This window comes from Cibotium barometz, chromosome 17, assembly GCF_041138505.1.
Source record: "Cibotium barometz isolate CiBa-2024 chromosome 17, ASM4113850v1, whole genome shotgun sequence".
Taxonomy (NCBI): Eukaryota; Viridiplantae; Streptophyta; class Polypodiopsida; order Cyatheales; family Cibotiaceae; genus Cibotium; species Cibotium barometz.
Window position 1 is genome coordinate 7,681,439 of NC_141062.1, and position 18,707 is coordinate 7,700,145.

Below are 18,707 nucleotides of genomic sequence, written 5' to 3' on the forward strand. Positions count from 1 at the left end.
AAGTTCCCAATGCAAAGCATTTCATTTAATTCTATTCCCCGGCATTCAACATTTTGTTCGGCACTGCAATGTCTATTACTCTTGATGTCTCCGTAGTGTATAAATCATCATATTGGCCATGTGATTTATAGACTCCCCAATTGTTCATTCAAGTTTTTTCCCATATCTTCATAAATACATTCCTTTGTGCATTGAGATACCCTCATGCTTGCATTCCATAAGATTCACTGATTTGATCCAGTCGATACCATTTAGCAGAAGCATCACCCTCCACACTCATATACAAAAAACTCCTAATTCTGACTCAGCCTCAGCTTGTCTTATTAAACCTCATATACAATATGAACATATGTACATGGCATCATATAATAACTCGTCATGGCACTTAACCCCATGCATCTGGATGTGTAATTGATGAACTCACATGCACGGTTTCACATCATAGACGTGCCATGGCACGACATCCACCCCCTCTAAACCTGCACATCCTCTGGTATGTGCCAAATCATCATCAAGATCTACATATACCAAAGATGTCGTGACGTGGGCGGTGTCGCTGGGAACACACTGGGTGTCTGGCTGTGAGAGTTACATCCAAAATCCCAGCAAAGAAAGCATATAACTCTTCAAGGGAAATCACCAGCAGAAATTGGAACCATCATATTTACATACTAATCTCAGCAATATGAGTTACACCAAAAACCATCATAGGCATCATGGTTCATACCCAAATCGAAGGTTGATAACATTCTAATCCCAACACAAAGATGACCTCTTTATAGGCTGAGATTTATCATCATCTCCATTACCAAACAACCAAGCCAATATTGCTTGTTTCATGTGCATAGTAGAGATTAACTAGTGGTATCCTTAGAGTCCCCAAGACCAAGAGTGAAGGAAAGGACATTTTGAGGGTAAAACTTTAGCAAATTCTTGATGAATCAACGCCTCCTTAAAGCTTCCTTTATAGACTCTTAATAGGGAAACCGCATCATCACCACCCTTTGCATTCTAGCCACTGCAGCGGCTTCCTTGAAGAAGTCTCCCTCTCTGTTAACAAGGTGGCCACACTCTGTCTTTGCTGACCACCGGCCAGACCCCACAGGCACCTCCGTTCTCTGCACTTGCGCCAGTCAGCTACACATCACCTCAACACTTAAGGGCCTTCTCCTCTTGCACCTGCAGCATGAATCACCTCAACGGCGCTAGAAGGAGGGCTATTAAAAACAACTCACCTTTTGTCTGCGCCAGCCTCTCTAGCTTCAGCCAGTCTTCGTCAGCTCTTGATACACGAGGCGGCCCACCCAAGAGCCGCTGGCTTTCTTTTTTCTGTTCACTCCCAGCTCTCAGCAAGGTGATTTCCCACTGTCCCTGGTTGTCAACCCTGTTTTTCACCAGCACATACACCCCGAGAGCCTCCCTTCCTCAGTCAGCTGCAGTTGCCGCCTGTCACAAGGCTCCAGCCCATATCTTCTTGCGCACCAGAGCCCTTCACGCTACACCAGCCCGTCGATTTCAGTGCCCTTCACGCGTGCGCTCCACGCTTGCCTTAGCTCAACGAGGCCACCCCCTACGCATCCAGCTGCGAGTCACCACAAGGCCAGCCTCTGCTCTCCACTGTCGCCAGCTGCTGCAGCTACCCAAGGCACACCCTAAAGCCGTCTCAAGCCTGTTGATCTCAGTCCCCTTCGCCAGCCTTCTGGAAAAACCTCGCTGGCGGCAACTCCCACTTTCATGCCACTTTCCAAAAAGTCATTTTAATATTCATTTTTTTTATTTTCATTTTGCTCCTCTCCTAATGGCCACTATATTGCTTCCATACCAATACTAAGGCTCATGGCTCCCTTTTCCATTATTGCCCTCATGCTCCACACACTTCAACACAACCTCCCAAATACCCATTGTATTTTTGACGCGCCCACACATTCGATGCCAAGTAGCTGATATCTTCTCCATCATCTAACCTCTCACCCGACAGGCCTGCAACAAGCTCGAAGCCAATACCGTCCACCCTATACACCTGGCGACGCCCTCAAAAGCAAAATCCTCCACACGCCATACATCCCATATGTACACAGACACTTAATCCCATGCATCTGGATTTGCATTTGATGGCCTCACATGCATGGTTTCACACCATAGACGTGCCGTGGCACGACAACGTGCCCCAAATATTCAACTTTCTCTTGACATAGGAAAGTCTTTTGTTTTTTGGCATACAACACATTTTCCCTACAAGTGGGGTTCATACTCCAGTAAGTAAACCAAAATATCCTCGATAAAATCAACCACAAATTTACCAATGAATGGCCTAAAGACATCATTCATTAACATCATAAATGTGGCTGGTGCATTAGTAAGTCCAAATGGCATTACAAGGTACTCATAATGACCAAAATGAGTACGAAAAGTAGTCTTAGATACATCTCCGTCTTTAATACGAATCTGATGATATCTTCTTTTTAAATCTATCGTACTGAAGACTTTAGCTCCACCTAGAGCATCTATCAAATCATTGATCCTTGGCATTGGTTATTGATGTTTTACATAGTAAGTTTATTTAAGTCTCTATAGTCTATAGACATTCGATAAAAACCATCTTTCTTCTTAACTAGCAAAACTGGAGAAGCGAATGGTGAGAAACTAGGAGGAATGAGTCCTTTCACTAGGTACTCAATCACCTTCGACGCCTTGTTCTTCTCGACTAAACTCATCTGGTACAAAGGTCTATTGACCGCGGTTGCACTGGGCACAAGCTCTATTCGATGCTTCACATTTTTGCATGAAGGCAAAGAAGAGGGGAGGTCAGATTTGAAAACATCCAAAAATTCCATCGGAATTTTCTCTTGCAAAGATTGTGGCATTACAAGTTGGAGTTCCACTTTCATATGTGTCTACAATACTCGGAAATTTTTGAACCCAACCTAAAAAGAGAGATTTACAAGATATTTTAAGCATTTGTGTAGCAGTAATTAATGCATTCTTGGGTAGATCTGGCTCACCTTTAATGTGATGCGTCCTCCCCTCATGCATGAATTGATAGACATGCCTTGCGAAGTCGATGAGAGACTTCTTCTATACATGCCATTCTTTCCCTAGCACAACATTGAGCTCCTCAAAGTAGGATTCAATGGTGAGACCGAGGCCTACAACCTGTTGGCCCCAAACCTTTGTTCCTCTACTATCTACTAGCTCAACTGTGTACTGATATGGGGATGGTTGAGTCTTCAACTTTAACTTCTTGACAAGTTGAGAACTAACCACATTATGGCTAGAGCCCGTATATCGAAGAGTACCTTCATTGGAACCCTTTATGACAATAAGTTCTATAACCAGAAACTGGTAACCGTGACTTGTCTCTAAAGATAAGACTGTATCTCCAACCGTGGGCACCCATTTCTCAATTGACATTAAGAGTATCCTAATAGAATGCTCAGGTGTCTACTCTGGAGTATCATCCAATAAATCCTTCTCTAGATTATTCCCGTGATTTGAATCTATAGGCTCAGTGGTCATATTTGTAGCTATGCGCTGCTTCTTCAATGGACAATCACGCCTTTGATACTTGCCATACAAGCATAGCATAAGCCTTCACTTAACAAACTGCCACTCATCACAAAACTGAGGACCTGGGAGACAGAGTGCTGAAAGTTTGTAAACTCCATTCTTCACTCCGCCTTCCCAAACTACGTGGCCTGTTGCCTTGTCCCGGAGAGCAACAAAATGCTCATCAAATTCCACCCGTATGCCAGTCTTGCAAACCTGATGCACTGACAACAGATGAAAACCAAGTGATGGAACATACAACACCTGGGAGGAATGCTTCACCCCTCTGCCATCGGAACTATCTCCAACCTGTCCTCACTGTGAACTGGGATAGTGGACGTATCCCCAGTAAGAATGTGACCAGAATACTTGCAAAGATCCTGTAAAGCTAAATGGGAAGGAGTCATGTGCTTGGAAGCACCACTGTCTAGAATCCACTCCCGAGTATCCGTAGCGGAGAGTCCTCCAACCTCCTCCTTGCCCGAAGAAAATGAAACATTGGTGTCCATCACCTCCAGGTGCACAAAAGCTGGAGTCTTCACGGTTGTTGCTGAGGATTCTGCACCCTTCTCAGTGTTCCGCTTGGGACACCGCCACCAATAGTGGCCTTTCTCGCCACAATCATTACAGGTACTCTCTGCCTTTAGTTTCTCGCGGTCTGAGTCGGACATCTTCTCAAAAGACTTCTCCGATGAAGCCTTCCCTTTGCCCTTGTTAAGGCCTCCGAACCTCCGCCCTGTGGAGGGTTCGAGAATCTTTCCTCCTGGTCCAAGACCATGGGCACAAGCTCCTTCCATGTGATGGTGCTGAGACTACCACTAGTAATCAAAGAAGAGTAGAAAGCTGAGTACTGAGAGGGCAAATGCGACAGCAACGTGATGGCCATATCCTCTGATGATATCTCCTTCCCAGCCTGAAGAACTTCCTACTGAAGAGCCTACAGCTTGTTACTGTGCTCCCGAATCGTCGATGACTTTGCAGGATTCATAACCCGCATCTATACTTCCAAGGAAATCCTCTTCATGGGCAATACCCTGTTATAGAGAGAAGCCAAATGCTGCCATATACCTCTGGCCAGCGTCATATGCTTGATATGATTGATACCTGCGGTGTGCAGTTGAGGAAAATGAAAGAACGGACCCTGGCATTGACACGATCCCATAACTGTGCTTGTGCCTCGTGTCCCTTCCGAATTGAGAGTAACTCCCCTTCCTCTAACTCCGGCCGTGGAACCCCAACAACAATAAAATCAGCAAGGTCGTAAGACTCCAGAACAGATTCCATCATTACCTTCCATATGCCTTAGTTGTTCCTTTTCAACTGACGGTCCACTGGGAACGTGGGGAGTGTCGGGATCTTCACATGCTTCTCAGCCATCTCAAGTAAATTTGCCATTGCGGGGATGTAACTGAAAAGGGTGTGTGGGTGGGAAACTTAAACCTGCAAGTGGCTGTCCAGCAAATCAGCCCGCCTTCCTCTTGCTTCTCCTCTTCCCGAACAGTCCGAAATAGTCCACCAATCAGCAACAAAACAGCCCCCCTCTTGCTCACACAGTTCCCAAGATCTATCAAGAGCCTAGAGCTCTGATACCATGTCAGAATATGCAGCGGAGATGAAGACAAAATCTGAGAACACAAGAGCAAGTGCACTGCAGAAAAATACAGCAATAGAGAAGGAGAGAGAGAGGCTTGTAACTCTGCTCTATATACACAAGAAAATCCTGAATACCGAATACAATGAGTGGGGGGCCAAGGGGCCATTTTATATGGCCCCACATGAGTAGTCGGCCAGCAATAGGACAGCCGACAGCCTACTGATGGCCCACAACCTGCACTAGCTCCAGTCGGCCAGCCCCAGTGAGTCGGCCCTCACATGAGTCGGCCAACATCTGGACCAAGTTGGCCTACTACAGAAGATTACCTGGGGGCAGCAGAGTCAGTCGGCCACCATCTGGATCAGCCAGGAGCCAAAGAACAGCCTCCCACACCTGGTAAAAATAGGGAAAAATATGGAGAGTGGGGAATAATGAGAAAACACCTAAATCGGGCGGGCACACCCACAACAAAAGCCCTGGTGTACATATACACACAGGAGATGACTGCTAACATGATGGTAGTTTCAAAGCCTTTAGTGCAAGTTTTGGTTTAACTCCTTTTTCCAGTGTACCCTCACAACTACCCAAGTGATGGATATCCGAAGTCGGCTGAGGTACTGGAAGAGTTAACATAGTGCGAATATCACTTATAAACGAGTTCATTTTCTCTCGCAAATCATGCATTTGTTGGCGAAGAAGAATAGACTCTGGTGATTGTGGGGTGGAGTGATCGAATTCCATTTTTAACCAATAACATGCAAGAAGCACCAAATGACGAAAAATAGAAAGAGAAGGGATAAGCGAGCCCCCTGGTTTCAAAGACGTCCAAAGCTGATGTAGACAAAAAATAATACAACTGTGTTCTTCCGGTCATCGGAAGAAAAGAAAAAGTGTGCATGTGTCTAGATACAACTGTGAATCATCATGGATCGGTGGAGCCCATATACAAACAATATAAAGGGGGGTGGGGATGTGGATGGGGTAGTACAAGCATGCTATGCAGATCTATGTCTAACTCCATCCAGTGCCATAAGAGGGATATAAGATATCATACATCGCCGATGCTGAGGCTGTGAGTGGCGTGAACATGTACCCTGAGTCTGAATGAAAGCGAGCTAGCCTCTCCTGTGTCTCCATCTGGTGTCTCATCCGGATAGCTTCTATCTCTCGGTGACAGAGTCAGGGTGCTCTGTGTCCAGTCTGTCTAGGTCTCCTCCTGGCTCTCAATTCCTCTGCTCTCTGTGTGGTCACCCCACGTGGTACATCAGCTGGCACTTGCATAGCTCTCTAGAAGAAATCTGTGAGCTGGGACTGTCTCCCACCCCTAGTGGGAGCGGGTGTCTAGAGGAGTCTCTCTCAAGAACTATGAAGCTCTAGTAGAAGTCTGCCAAGCTGTCGCTGGTCCGAGGCCTCCATCAACTGATGTAGTGAAGAGTGCTCCTCAAACAATCCTGCATATCTATCTCTGATCCCCTGGTGGGCTCTAGCCTCTACATCTACATACAAAGTGATCCTCAGTCTCCACCTCCTCGCGGCACAATCTGCATATCCGCTCGGCTCTGGGAACCTGTGCCGCTCTCCCAGCCTCTATCTCTAGCTGATGTGATGAGACTCGTAGCTGTCCAATAGCAACGCGAGAGCTATGTGGCATGTATACATCCATATACCGCGGTTGTTGTATAAACCCATCCCCTGAGATGCTCATAAAGTGGTCTCTGTAATGCAACATCTTCGGTGGTAGTGGGCTCTCTGGTGCTGTCCATGTCTCCTGTATGTAGCGCTGCCATATGTCCTGTCTCATCACTCTGTTCCTCTCATTGAGAGAGAGGTAACCCCGTGGAGCAGACTGATCATACTAAAAAGGTGGCAACCGCTCAATTTCTATCCCATGATGTGAGAACTGTCAGAATATGCAGCGGAGATGATGACCAAATCTGGGAACACAAGAGCAAAAGCAAAAACGCAGGCAGAAAAACAGCACAAGAGAGAGACAGATGTAGGCGTGTAACTCTGCTCTATATACACAAGAAGATCCCGAGATATGATACAAATGAGGTATGGGGGCTGAGGACCTATATATACCTCCCTGGAAGGGCAATCGGCCAGCATAAAGAAAGCCCACGACTGAGAAAAATGTCCACGACTGCTGAAAATAGCAGTCGGCCAGCTACAGATGCCTACGCCTAGTCAGAACAAGTCGGCCAGCACTCTGACAGCCCACGACTGATGTAAATCCAGTCGGCCAGCTTCAGAGTGCTCCTGGCATCACCTGGCAGCCCTCCCAAGCCTCAGAAAAATGGGAAAAAAATAGGGGAAAAATACGGAGAGTGGGGAAAAATGGGAAAACACCTCATAAGGGCGGGCACACCCACAACAAAGGCCCTGGTGTATAAAACTAGACAGGAGATGACTTCTAACACCCCCTCTCAGCTCCTGGCTGTGTGACCAACCACTGGGAGCTAGGGTGCCGCCTGAGCAAATCCTAAGAGCGACTTCGTGAAGAGGTCCATCGTACTGTCCTCCGTCGAACAGAACTCCAGCAAGATGTCATCAGCAACAATCTGTTCACGAACAAAGTGCCTCTGCATGACCAAGGGTTCCTCCAGTGGAAGTCCAAACCTGCAATATAACCTCCTCCTGCTCCGTAAAACTGCTCCTGGGGCATAAGTAGATCTCCTCGTGTCCGGATCTCCTCCCAAAACCAAGTCACTCCAACCGTGGAGTCGGACTCCATCCAACAATCCCCCTCCTGTGTACAAGAGTCCATGATCCTTCGCATGTCGCAGAAACCACAGGAAACGCAATCCTGCCTCACAAAGAGACATCTGCAACCAAGAGCTCAACCGCCTCATCAGGAAGCTCCCGTCCAATCCGGTGTCCATCAACCAGATCAATGAACCATACAGCTTCTGAGTCACCGAGACATCACACTGCTCACAAGGATCAACACCTGTTACGGTGCACAAACAAGTCCTGGAAGCCTGATGAAACCTGTCAACCACCCCTTCTGAATCCGGAACCACAAAGCCTGGAGAAACCACTTCCTTCTGCAAGTAAGCACCTGCCACCTGCCTGGCTTTCCGAAAGGTCCCCATGGAAAGAACGTCCTCAACTACTGGAAGTTCTATGTCCCGAACACGACGAGACATCAGAGCATAAGTGACCTGTTCAGCTTCCTCTGACTCACGAACACAAGAACTACCAACCTCAGTACTGGAAAGTTCCTGCCAACTGCTGCCATCTACTGGTAAGCTATCCACCATCTGGTCCCGGAAAGCCCGCACCTGCAGCGTATCCACACCTGAGTAGCTATTACCACACTGCCACTCATCACAATCTTGGGAGAGAGAGTGCTGAAAGCCTGTAGACTCCATTCTCCACTCCACCTTCCCAAACCACTTGGCCTGTTGCTTTGTCCCGGAGAGCAACAAAATGCTCATCAAACTCCACCCGTACGCCAGTCTTGCAAACCTGATGCACTGACAACAGATGAAAACCAAGTGCCGGAACATACAACACCTGGGAGGAATGCTTCCCCCCTCTGCCATCGGGAACTATCTCCATCCTGCCCTCACTGTGAACTAGGATAGTGGACGTATCCCCAGTAAGAATATGACCAGAAAGCCTGCAGAGATCCTGTAAACCGGAACGGGAAGGAGTCATGTGCCTGGAAGCACCACTATCGAGAATCCACTCCCGAGTATCCGTTGCGGAGAGTCCTCCAATTTCCTCCCTGCCTGAAGAAAATGAAGCATCGGTGTCCATCACCTCCAGGTGCACAAAAGCCGGAGTCTTCAAGATTGCTCAGGAGTCTTCACCCTTCTCGGTCTTCCGCTTGGGACACTGCCTCCAATAGTGGCCTTTCTCGCCACAATCATTACAGGTCCTCTCTGCCTTCAGTTTCTCGCGGTCAGCGTCGGACTTCTTTTCAGAAGACTTCTCCGATGAAGCCTTCCCTTTGCCCGAATTACGGCCTTTCGACCGTTGGCCAGTAAAGGCCTCCGAACCTCCACCCTGAGGAGGGTTCGTGAATCGTTCCTCCTGGTCTAGGACCATGGGCACAAGCTCCTCCCACGTGATGGTGCTGAGCCTGCCACTGGTAATCAACGACGAGTAAAATGCTGAGTACGAAGAGGGCAAGTGTGACAGCAACGTTATGGCCATGTCCTCTGACGATATCTCCTTCCCAGCCTGAAGAACTTCCTGCTGAAGAGCCTGCAGCTTGTTAATATGCTCCCGCATCGTCGACGACTTTGCAGGGCTCATAACCCGCATCTGTACTTCCAAGGAAATCCTCTTCATGGGCGATACCCTGTTATAAAGTGAGGCCAAATGCTGCCATATACCTCTGGCCAGCGTCATGTGCTTTACATGATTAATTACCTGTGGTGTGCAGTTGAGGAAAATAAACGAACGGACCCTGGCGTTGACACGATCCCACATCTGTGTCTGGGCCTCCCGGTCCTTTCGGGTTGACGGTAACTCCCCTTCCTCTACTTCCGGCCGTGGAACACCAACAACGACGAAATCGGTGAGGTCGTAAGACTCCAGAACGGATTCCATCATCACCTTCCATATGCCGTAGTTGCTCCCGTCCAACTGACGGTCCACCGGGAACGTGGGGAGTGTCGGGATCTTCACATGTCTCTCGGCCATCTCAAACAGATCTGCCATCGCGGGGATGTACTCTGAAAAGGGTGGGTGGGGGGGAACAAAGAAGAACTGATACCTGCAAGTGGCTGTCCAGCAAATCAGCCCGCCTTCCTCTTGCTTCTCCTCTTCCCGAACGGTCCAAAACAGTCCACCAATCAGCCACAAAACAGCCCCCTCTTGCTCACACAAATCCCAAGACCTATCTAGAGCCTAGGGCTCTGATACCATGTCAGAATATGCAGCGGAGATGATGACCAAATCTGGGAACACAAGAGCAAAAGCAAAAACGCAGGCAGAAAAACAGCACAAGAGAGAGACAGATGTAGGCGTGTAACTCTGCTCTATATACACAAGAAGATCCCGAGATATGATACAAATGAGGTATGGGGGCTGAGGACCTATATATACCTCCCTCCTGGAAGGGCAGTCGGCCAGCATAAAGAAAGCCCACGACTGAGAAAAATGTCCACGACTGCTGAAAATAGCAGTCGGCCAGCTACAGATGCCTACGCCTAGTCAGAACAAGTCGGCCAGCACTCTGACAGCCCACGACTGATGTAAATCCAGTCGGCCAGCTTCAGAGTGCTCCTGGCATCACCTGGCAGCCCTCCCAAGCCTCAGAAAAATGGGAAAAAAATAGGGGAAAAATACGGAGAGTGGGGAAAAATGGGAAAACACCTCATAAGGGCAGGCACACCCACAACAAAGGCCCTGGTGTATAAAACTAGACAGGAGATGACTTCTAACAAGAACCACTGTAGCATCTGTGCATACCAAGATCCAGTGTGTCCAGCCTTGGCCAACTGTCTGGAAGCCTCAAAAGCTCGGCGGGGTAATCTCTCCGTGGGCATCTCCCTCATCCTGTATATAAAGGAGATCGTCTGGAACAATGCCTCCACTGCCATCGGTGGTGCAGCAAACTCAGCTCGAACAATGTCGTGTGGGACGGATGGTTTGCTGCGTATCATCCTCGAGAGCATCAAGATCTGTGGTCTCTCCAGCTGTACCCATGTGGAGGCTGCAAGCCTCGTGCCCAAACCGTTGCTGCATACATCAAGGCTGGTGTCACTAATGTATCAAAGAGCCACCCCTTCGTGCCGGGTTCCTGAAAACGTGCCTGATGACACTGACGCTCAAGGCCAGCAAGAGCTACATACCCCCGGGTCACACTGTCTCGGACTGCCTGAGCCATGGAGAAGCGTCCAGCTGAGCTAGTAAATGTGAGAAGCAACGACGGCGATGGCTTGGTTGCGTAACAAAATCGAGAGAGAGAGAGAGACCCGGCTTGGCTGTGTAAAGAAGCACCACACCTTGGTGCTTGTGGCTTAACCACCACCCTCAAAACCGTGTGGCCGGTAAGGTACACAATGGACGCCCGGGGTCACTGGTACATATAATGGTTGGGTGGTTAAACGTGGTATGAATACTCACGTGCCCCCTTGTCCCCGCTGGTACCCCTGTGCTACACATCACTGGGTCTTTGGCCTACAACCGTCACCCACGAACGTTACCCGTTCACACTTACTAATATAAGTGGTGATGTGCAATAGTATGCCGCCATTGGTTTTCCCACACAACGCCCGCGTGTCCCACGCATTACTAGCGTGTAAATCCCACGTATCGGTGTGTATGCGTCCCACGTGTTGCCACATGTAAGTCCCACGTGTTGCCACGTGTAAGGGTCGTAACATCACTTCTGTCTAGTGTGTGGATATAGCCTCGACTGTTCCTTGGACAACTACTCTTTCAGATAATGTGGCATTTTTGTACAAATTAATTAACAGAAACTTCTTCTCTGGCCAATATCATTGAGTCACTTAAGACTGCAAACATACTACGTTGAAAAGGAAATAGACCAGAGCAAGAAAATGTGAAGATTATTACCTTGCATCAAGGACATTCTCCACTTGCCCATTGGGAGTTACAGTCTCTAGAGCACCGGACATAGTAACGCCTTCAGCTCCATCTTTTGTATTGTCTTTGGTGTTCTCCTTAGAAAATGCATTGTGCTTCAGCCGAAAGTCGAGAGTCGGTGACAAGATAACTGCACTGCCTTCTAGCATGCCACCAGCAGAAAGAGACCTCTTGATTGAGGGCCTGCAAAGACAGACACTGCTATAAAGCTTGCCAACATTAGTGGTTTCACGTAGTATCAATCATTAATGACATATGCCTGTGCTAATCAACTCCCCACTCACTTGATATCACCAAATGGATTACATTCGGCTCGTCTGATTTGGAGATGGTTGTCGGAGTCTAGTTGCCAGAGTGATGGTTTTCCCAGCTCTGGCCGATAATGTCCCAAAAATCTGCAGGCCAACTAGCATCATCATTAGTGTCTCTTATACTAAGAAAATCACTAATTAGCATGTATCTTTTTTTTAAAAGGTCTTTCTGAGTTAAAGTAACTCACATATTGATGGCATCTTGCTTTAAGCCATCGGTATATGCATTACTATAATGGCGTTTAATGGCTCTCAGAAAGTCAAGAGATTGGGTTGCAGCTTTCCATTTGCCTTGCCTGTTTGAGAGGACCTGAGAAAGCTTGATATTTAATAACCCTACAGTGGTCATACCAATATAGTAGAACACAAAGTCAATGCTTACACCTCTAAACTTACAGTGTTATGTGCAGTTGAGCCTCCATATTGTAGTGCAAGCACATCACCCATGTTCTCATACATCTCCATCAATACAGAACCAAAACTGCTGTCTGCAGCAACTTGCGCATCATCACAGAGACCCAGAGCATGCATTTGCTGGCCTAATGCTGCTAATCCAAAGGAAAACTGCGCGACATTTGTACGATCAAGGCAATCAATACAATTTGAACGTAGAACTCCTTGCTGAAGCATGCTTTTCCTTCTTCTTGAATCTTTGTCAAGCTTCTCAGCTTCATTTTGATTTTCAGGCTTCCTGTCCAAAAATCCCAATCACAAAATGTTAGTGACTAAAACATCAAAAACATTAAGCACAACAAGTCCTTGTAGAACTGCAATCTTAAGTGTATAAATACTAAAGAATGTTATTCTCTGCAAAGTGGCACGCATACCTACTTTGGCGTTTCTAATGAACAGTCCTTCACATTCTGCTTGGGATGACTCTGCTTGCTGCTGTAGTAGAAGCCCACTCGATTCAACGCATCAGTTGCTATGGTACCAAGCACTTCCAAGACATTTGTAGAAGCACTGTCCATGCCAATATAACGAGTGTGACCAAAGCCCATGCCAGTTCTGAAAATACTTTTGCACGAATAATAACCGTAGGTAATTACCTCTTAGCAAACTTATGGAAGTCCCATTGTACAAACTTGATGCGGCTTTCCTTGGGAAGAATTCCATTCAAATATGCAACTGCATTGGCATACTCATGACAAAGGACTGTTTCACGAGGTTTCTTTTCCATTGTCTGTGCACATACCGGGAAATTCAACATCAGGTTGTCAACCACTATTCATTGAGCTAGAAGAAAGGTAAAAAGTTATATATCTCAGGTCACGCAGCTAGAAAAACATTAAAAGAAAAATATATCAATCTAGTGTGTCATGAATACGGGGTTAAAACTAGATCAATCTGAGCAATCAATTCAAAACAGACCCACTGAGCAATGCCTTCTATTGTTGCAATCTTCCCAACCAAATGTGACTGCTTCACCAAGCACTTCCCCTCCAGGTATTGCATTGATGACATGTGCAACGTAGGTGATATCTACTCGCCACTCTTGACACCTCCCTAACTGCCTCTCTACAATGCCTCAATGATTCCGAAGAATCTGGATTAGGGAGGAGGTATAATAACCACATTGGTTGGAATTACTTTTGTAATGCATGCTACACGCACAAGCTCTTATTTTGAGCCCACGCAACAATGGGATGCCGAGCTTAGAAAGCTTATGAAGTGAAAGCCTGCAAATATCATGTTATTCGAAGTAGCAATAGTTTTCAAATAAGGCACCCCAGACATCCTGTGGGTGACCAAACGTATGCACCAAGGCCTAATTTTTGGATAACGCGATCCCATTGAGTTTTCTTGTGCTCCTGTACTCGTGAGCTTGTGGGCATGCTTGCATGCCTGCTTTGTCTCTGACACACACTTATTGCCCCCGGGGATTGTATCTCTATTTATGAGGATGTAATGCACGTTTACAGTTGAGCCTAGGTGTAGCACATAGGGCTTTCTTTGACAATTTAGACAGTTATAGCTCAGTTCTAGTTTAGTTTTCAGTTTGTTATTCCATGATTCAGTTACTCATGAATTCATTGTAACTTTTGGTCCCATAGACCCTTGTGGTCTTTTGCAGAGTTAATATATATTTCTTTCTCTCTTTCTTTCTGATGTGCGTGTGAGTAGGGATTGTGGCTCGCCTCTTGAGGATGGTTTGCTTCTTTTTTTCTCTCCTTCATTGCGTTTTTTGAAGACATTAAGATTACTTTCTTTCTTTCTATCTGTTCTTCCTCAAGAGAAAGGTAGGTATGGTAGAAAGGTTGAGTGGAGCTTCCCTTGTTGCACATATCTATTGGGTATCTATAGAAGACATCAAGATCAATGTCTTTCTTTCTGTCTGTGTTCTACCTCAACAGAGAGGTAGGCATGGTAGCAAGGTTGAGTGGAGCTTCCCTTGCACATATCTATTGGGTATGTTCAGTGCTGTGATAATGGCTGAGGGAGCAATTCAGTCTCTAGCTGTTCGCCAATTATTGGTAAGTCCCCTTACAACCCCTGCATTTCTTCTCTTTCTCTCTTGTGCAAGGTTTAGATAGTTCAGAGCTGATCACACTTCTAGAATACATGTGTTTACAAGTACATTTACACTAGAATACATGTGTTTAAAAGTATGTTTAACACTAGTTGGTGGTACTCTCCCTGTGTAGGGGAGCTCTCCCATGGTGGCTCCCAAAGTTTCCCTCATGCAAGTGAAATCAGGTTCTTCCTTAACAAGAAATCAGTTGGCTATGGCTGCAAGATTGGACCTCTCTCAAATCTGGGATGTCTATTAGTGAGACGAACCAGTGGATTTCAATTAAACACCACAACCATTTCAGGAAAAAGTGACAATATAGAACATGTGTCATGCTTAGCAATTTAACCAGATTCAAAAGGAACATACAAAATTTGCATTTATGAGCAATTATGTTTTAGAAGAGAAGTTAAGCAATGCACATGTAGCCACCATAGTGCTCAGGCATGACCAATGCAACGAACTCAGTTTCTGCTTACCTTTACCAGATTTAGCACAATAATTGGGTTGCCGTATCTTGCAGCCAAATTCTCAAAATGAAGTCGAGTTGCTACATAACTGAAATCATCCTTCTGCACTGCAAAATCACACAAAAGAGAGCAAAAAGAAGTTAAAGAATTTCCCTTCATACTTTAGACATCATCTGTCACATGACCTATCAGCATTCTGATCATACAGCAATATGAAAAACTCACATTTAATGTCTGGCCTAGGGCTCAGAATAGAAGTATCTTGGGACCAAAAAAGAGGTATTGATCCTCGAAGCTGAACAATGGAGCTGATTTGTCCAAGTTCTCCAAATGATTCTTCATGAACTAGTTGCTCTGTTTCTACATCATTTGCTACCCGACCCTTCTCATTTACTCCTCTCTTCAGATATCTGAAAACGCAAAAGTAAATTGAGTTAGCCTCAGAACATACAACCTTGGATTTCCTTCATCAAGATACTCTCAGCAGAGCACAGGTAGACAATTTTCCTTCATCAAGATACTGTAGTCTCCAATTGGAAAAACAGCAGAACACAGGTAGACACTTTATGATCTTGATCATACCAAAAGTGGTAGCTTTGCAAAGGTAGTGCCTCACAAGATTGCTCACTCGGAATCACTAACACACATGAATAATCCACAAGCAAATAAAAGAAAAAATTGAAAACACACAGACTATACACCCCCCCCCACCACGGGTATCTTTTGTTGCGCAGCTGTACGACCACGCTACATACATTACAAATCCAAGCAATCAATCAAATCTCGAATTCAATGATTGGTCAAACACTGATATGATAGAACCTTTTCTAGAGTTAGCAAGTCAAACCCTGGTCAAGGCAAGTCAAATGCTGGCCAAGCCACGGTCCTTCAGCAGACTGGTCAATGCTAGTAAAAAATGGTCAAATTTGGCTCCACATATTGTGGGACCCCGTAGAGTGGCAGTGGAGAGACCGTTGTAACTAAGAGAATAAGCTTGTCCTAGGTTACAGGTCCATCCACCATCTTCTGTACTATTTATTCTTTCCTTTGATTTTAACCCTTTTTTCGGTTTCAACTTAGACCAAAGCATACAGAGTGAACAAATGAGGATGCTCTGAAAGGATTTCTCAAGCCGCCCCTTCTTACCCTCACAAGGTACATACTTTTTTTTTGTAAAGCCTCACAAGGTACATACACCACACATAAACAGCAAGGTATAATAAAGTTACCTTGTACCGGCAAAATGCCTCGAGCGCCTTGCAATCAGTGTTGCCTTACAGACTGTCGTTTCTTGTTCTAAAAGCTTTGTCTGCAAATAAAACATCCTGCCATAGGTGATATGTTCACGAAGTAGAATAAGCCTTCATCATACAGAAATACTATGATACCTGCTTGAAAAAGCCATAGCCTAGTGCCATTATCCATTGCAGATTGCTCACTTGTTCGCGGAACCGGTGTGTGATAAAGGAATTCCAAACAAACATATCATCATAAGGCATTTTCTCTGTTTCAATTGTCAACACATTCTTTTGTAGACTCCACATAGTCCGATAGGTGTAGCTGAAGAAAAAGTCCTTAGTGAGGTCGATTGAGTTGAAGAGCTTCTTGTACCTGTTAAAAGATGGTGTCGAGAACGGAAAAAAATGGAAATTAAACCTTCGAAAAACTGAGAATCTCTATGGAAATCAAAACACCAAAAACGAAATCGTTGCCTTCACAAAAAGTAATAATCATGACCATTCTCTAGCACAAATTGTTTTAACATTAAAAATCTTTTTTAAAAAAAATGTAGAATCGTCTCACATTAGCATTGTGGTCGAATAAGTTTCGTATTTCCAATGAAGGTGTCCCAGCAGCCCGTTGGCTCGAGGCGGCTCCACTGATCTGAATCCACAGGTGCTTGTGTATTGTACAGTTACTCTGCTTGTTGTTCAGAGCTCATTCGAGACTCTCAAGTGTGCCCAGGGCAACCCCGTTTCGGTCTTTGATTAAGATGTGAAAACAATGGCCCTCAATCGTCGTTCATCACAAGGAGAATTGGGTAGACTGAATGTGTCTGGAAGGATAGTAAATTCGTTTGAAATACTTTTTCAAAAGATTTTACGGAGCCATTAACTCGGTACCGCTACGATTCATGCTGTTAGTAATGGAAGTAAAAAGCTTGCGTGAATAGGGCATTTTCTCATGTGCTACACATAAGTGAGTGCCACATGGGCGTAGACAGGGTTCAAGGGCAAGTTTAGGGGCAGGATTGGAACTTGCCAGATGCCCAAGTAGCCAGTCTCCCAAGTGTGGAGCCAGTTGGGCAATTGGCTAGTTGGATGTGTGCTACCCACCAACCCTAGAGTAGCCGACCCAGCAGATATGCACCTATTTAAGGATGGGCCAGGCTATACTAAGGCATTTAGAGCCAAATTGCAGAGTTGCATGGTTGACTCAGTTTGACCCACAGCTTCTTTTTGAGGGCAGGGGAGCAGATCCTCTGATAGGGGCATAGCTCACATAGCTCCGAGATGTTTGCTTCAAGATATCCCCCAGTCATGATACACACCACCTTCGCTAAGTATTGACACCACCTGGGAGATTATTGTTAGTATCACAGCATGGCATATCTGTAAGGCTAGATGCTCAGAGGTCTTCGACAGTATTCAGGTTCATGACACCCCATGTATTTGCAATATATCGAGTGACATCGTTCACACTCTTTTGTCCCCCTAGGCCCACATATAGGGATCGTTCGGAGCTTCCACACTCCCGGGATCCAAGAAGAAATGAGCCAACTCCCAGAGCCGGCCTATCACATCTGTCACCTCCAGGTCGCTCACATGATGTGAAAACTCAACTGCCTGAGTCTTCAAAGTGCTAATAGCGAGCTCTAGAGTCCACTCCCGGTCGCAAGGGCCACAGAGAGGGAACGAGAAGGCCACTGCTGAATCAAGTGCCTCCTCCCCGCGGGCCGGAGGTATCACTACATGAACGCGGATGGGTGCTGGCTCATGGGGGCCCTCTGCTCCAAAAAGCCGAGTGAAAGCGTAACCGAAAGCCTCCGATCGCTGTCTAACACCGAGGCGACTCAGCCGACTGCGGATAGATGATATCCGTGAAGCTTGGATCGGCATGGCAGGTCTCCTCTGTGGTGCTCGAGCGAGATCGGTGCTCAGCGCCCTCCGAACTGCGGGCGAATGCCAGGGGACTGCCAGGGTCTCCCGGGAAGGCGAGGCGGGTGGGGGGGGAGGAGGGGGGGGGGCGAGGGGGGCGGAGAGGGAGCCGCTGCCGAGACCGGAGCGGGGGCGGGCGGAGGCGAAGGTGGAAGCGAGGCAATGGGAGGGGATGAGGGTGGGGGTGGGGGGGGTGAAGGAGGGGGTGCTGGCATCTCCTGGTCCTCAGTCGCTGCAGGGGACTCCTCCTGGAGAGGAGCAAAGTTGTTCCTCACGGGAACCCAGTGAGGCTGAGCCTGTGGCTGCTGCTGCAGCGGTCTCTGTGCGTGCTGCTGTGACTGTCTCCCTCGGCGGCACCCCTGTCCAGGCTGCCACTCCGAGGTCTCTGTGGCCTGAGCAGGTGTTCCGGAGGCAGCCTGCCGTGCTGCATCTGTGGGCGGGCCATCAGGGGCCTGCTGCTGTGGTGAGGGTCAAGGTCTCCTGCGAGGGCAGGCCTTGGCCAGATGGCCGACCTGCCTGCATATGAAGCACTGGTTTGGGAGCCCCGAG

At 46.9% G+C, this 18,707-nt stretch overlaps 1 protein-coding gene across 4 annotated transcripts in view; it reads right to left on the reverse strand.

Moving 5' to 3' along the window:
• Window positions 1-18,707, reverse strand: part of LOC147629635 (phosphatidylinositol-3-phosphatase SAC1-like) — a 59,408-nt gene that overhangs the window by 20,825 nt on the left and 19,876 nt on the right. For 2 of the 4 annotated variants that reach the window (XM_086811143.1, XM_086811141.1), the window contains 10 exons: window positions 16,389-16,611; window positions 16,230-16,309; window positions 15,226-15,410; window positions 15,010-15,107; window positions 13,068-13,201; window positions 12,850-12,981; window positions 12,415-12,709; window positions 12,207-12,328; window positions 11,992-12,102; window positions 11,678-11,890 (listed from right to left, as the gene is read on the reverse strand). In XM_086811143.1, the coding sequence (XP_086667269.1) occupies window positions 11,678-11,890; window positions 11,992-12,102; window positions 12,207-12,328; window positions 12,415-12,709; window positions 12,850-12,981; window positions 13,068-13,201; window positions 15,010-15,107; window positions 15,226-15,410; window positions 16,230-16,309; window positions 16,389-16,544 (1,526 nt within the window). In that variant the 5' untranslated portion in view covers window positions 16,545-16,611. Of the gene's footprint in view, window positions 1-11,677; window positions 11,906-11,991; window positions 12,103-12,206; window positions 12,329-12,414; window positions 12,710-12,849; window positions 12,982-13,067; window positions 13,202-15,009; window positions 15,108-15,225; window positions 15,411-16,229; window positions 16,310-16,388; window positions 16,612-18,707 lie in introns of all 4 variants that reach the window. The other 2 variants (XM_086811140.1, XM_086811142.1) reach the window with 1 other exon arrangement.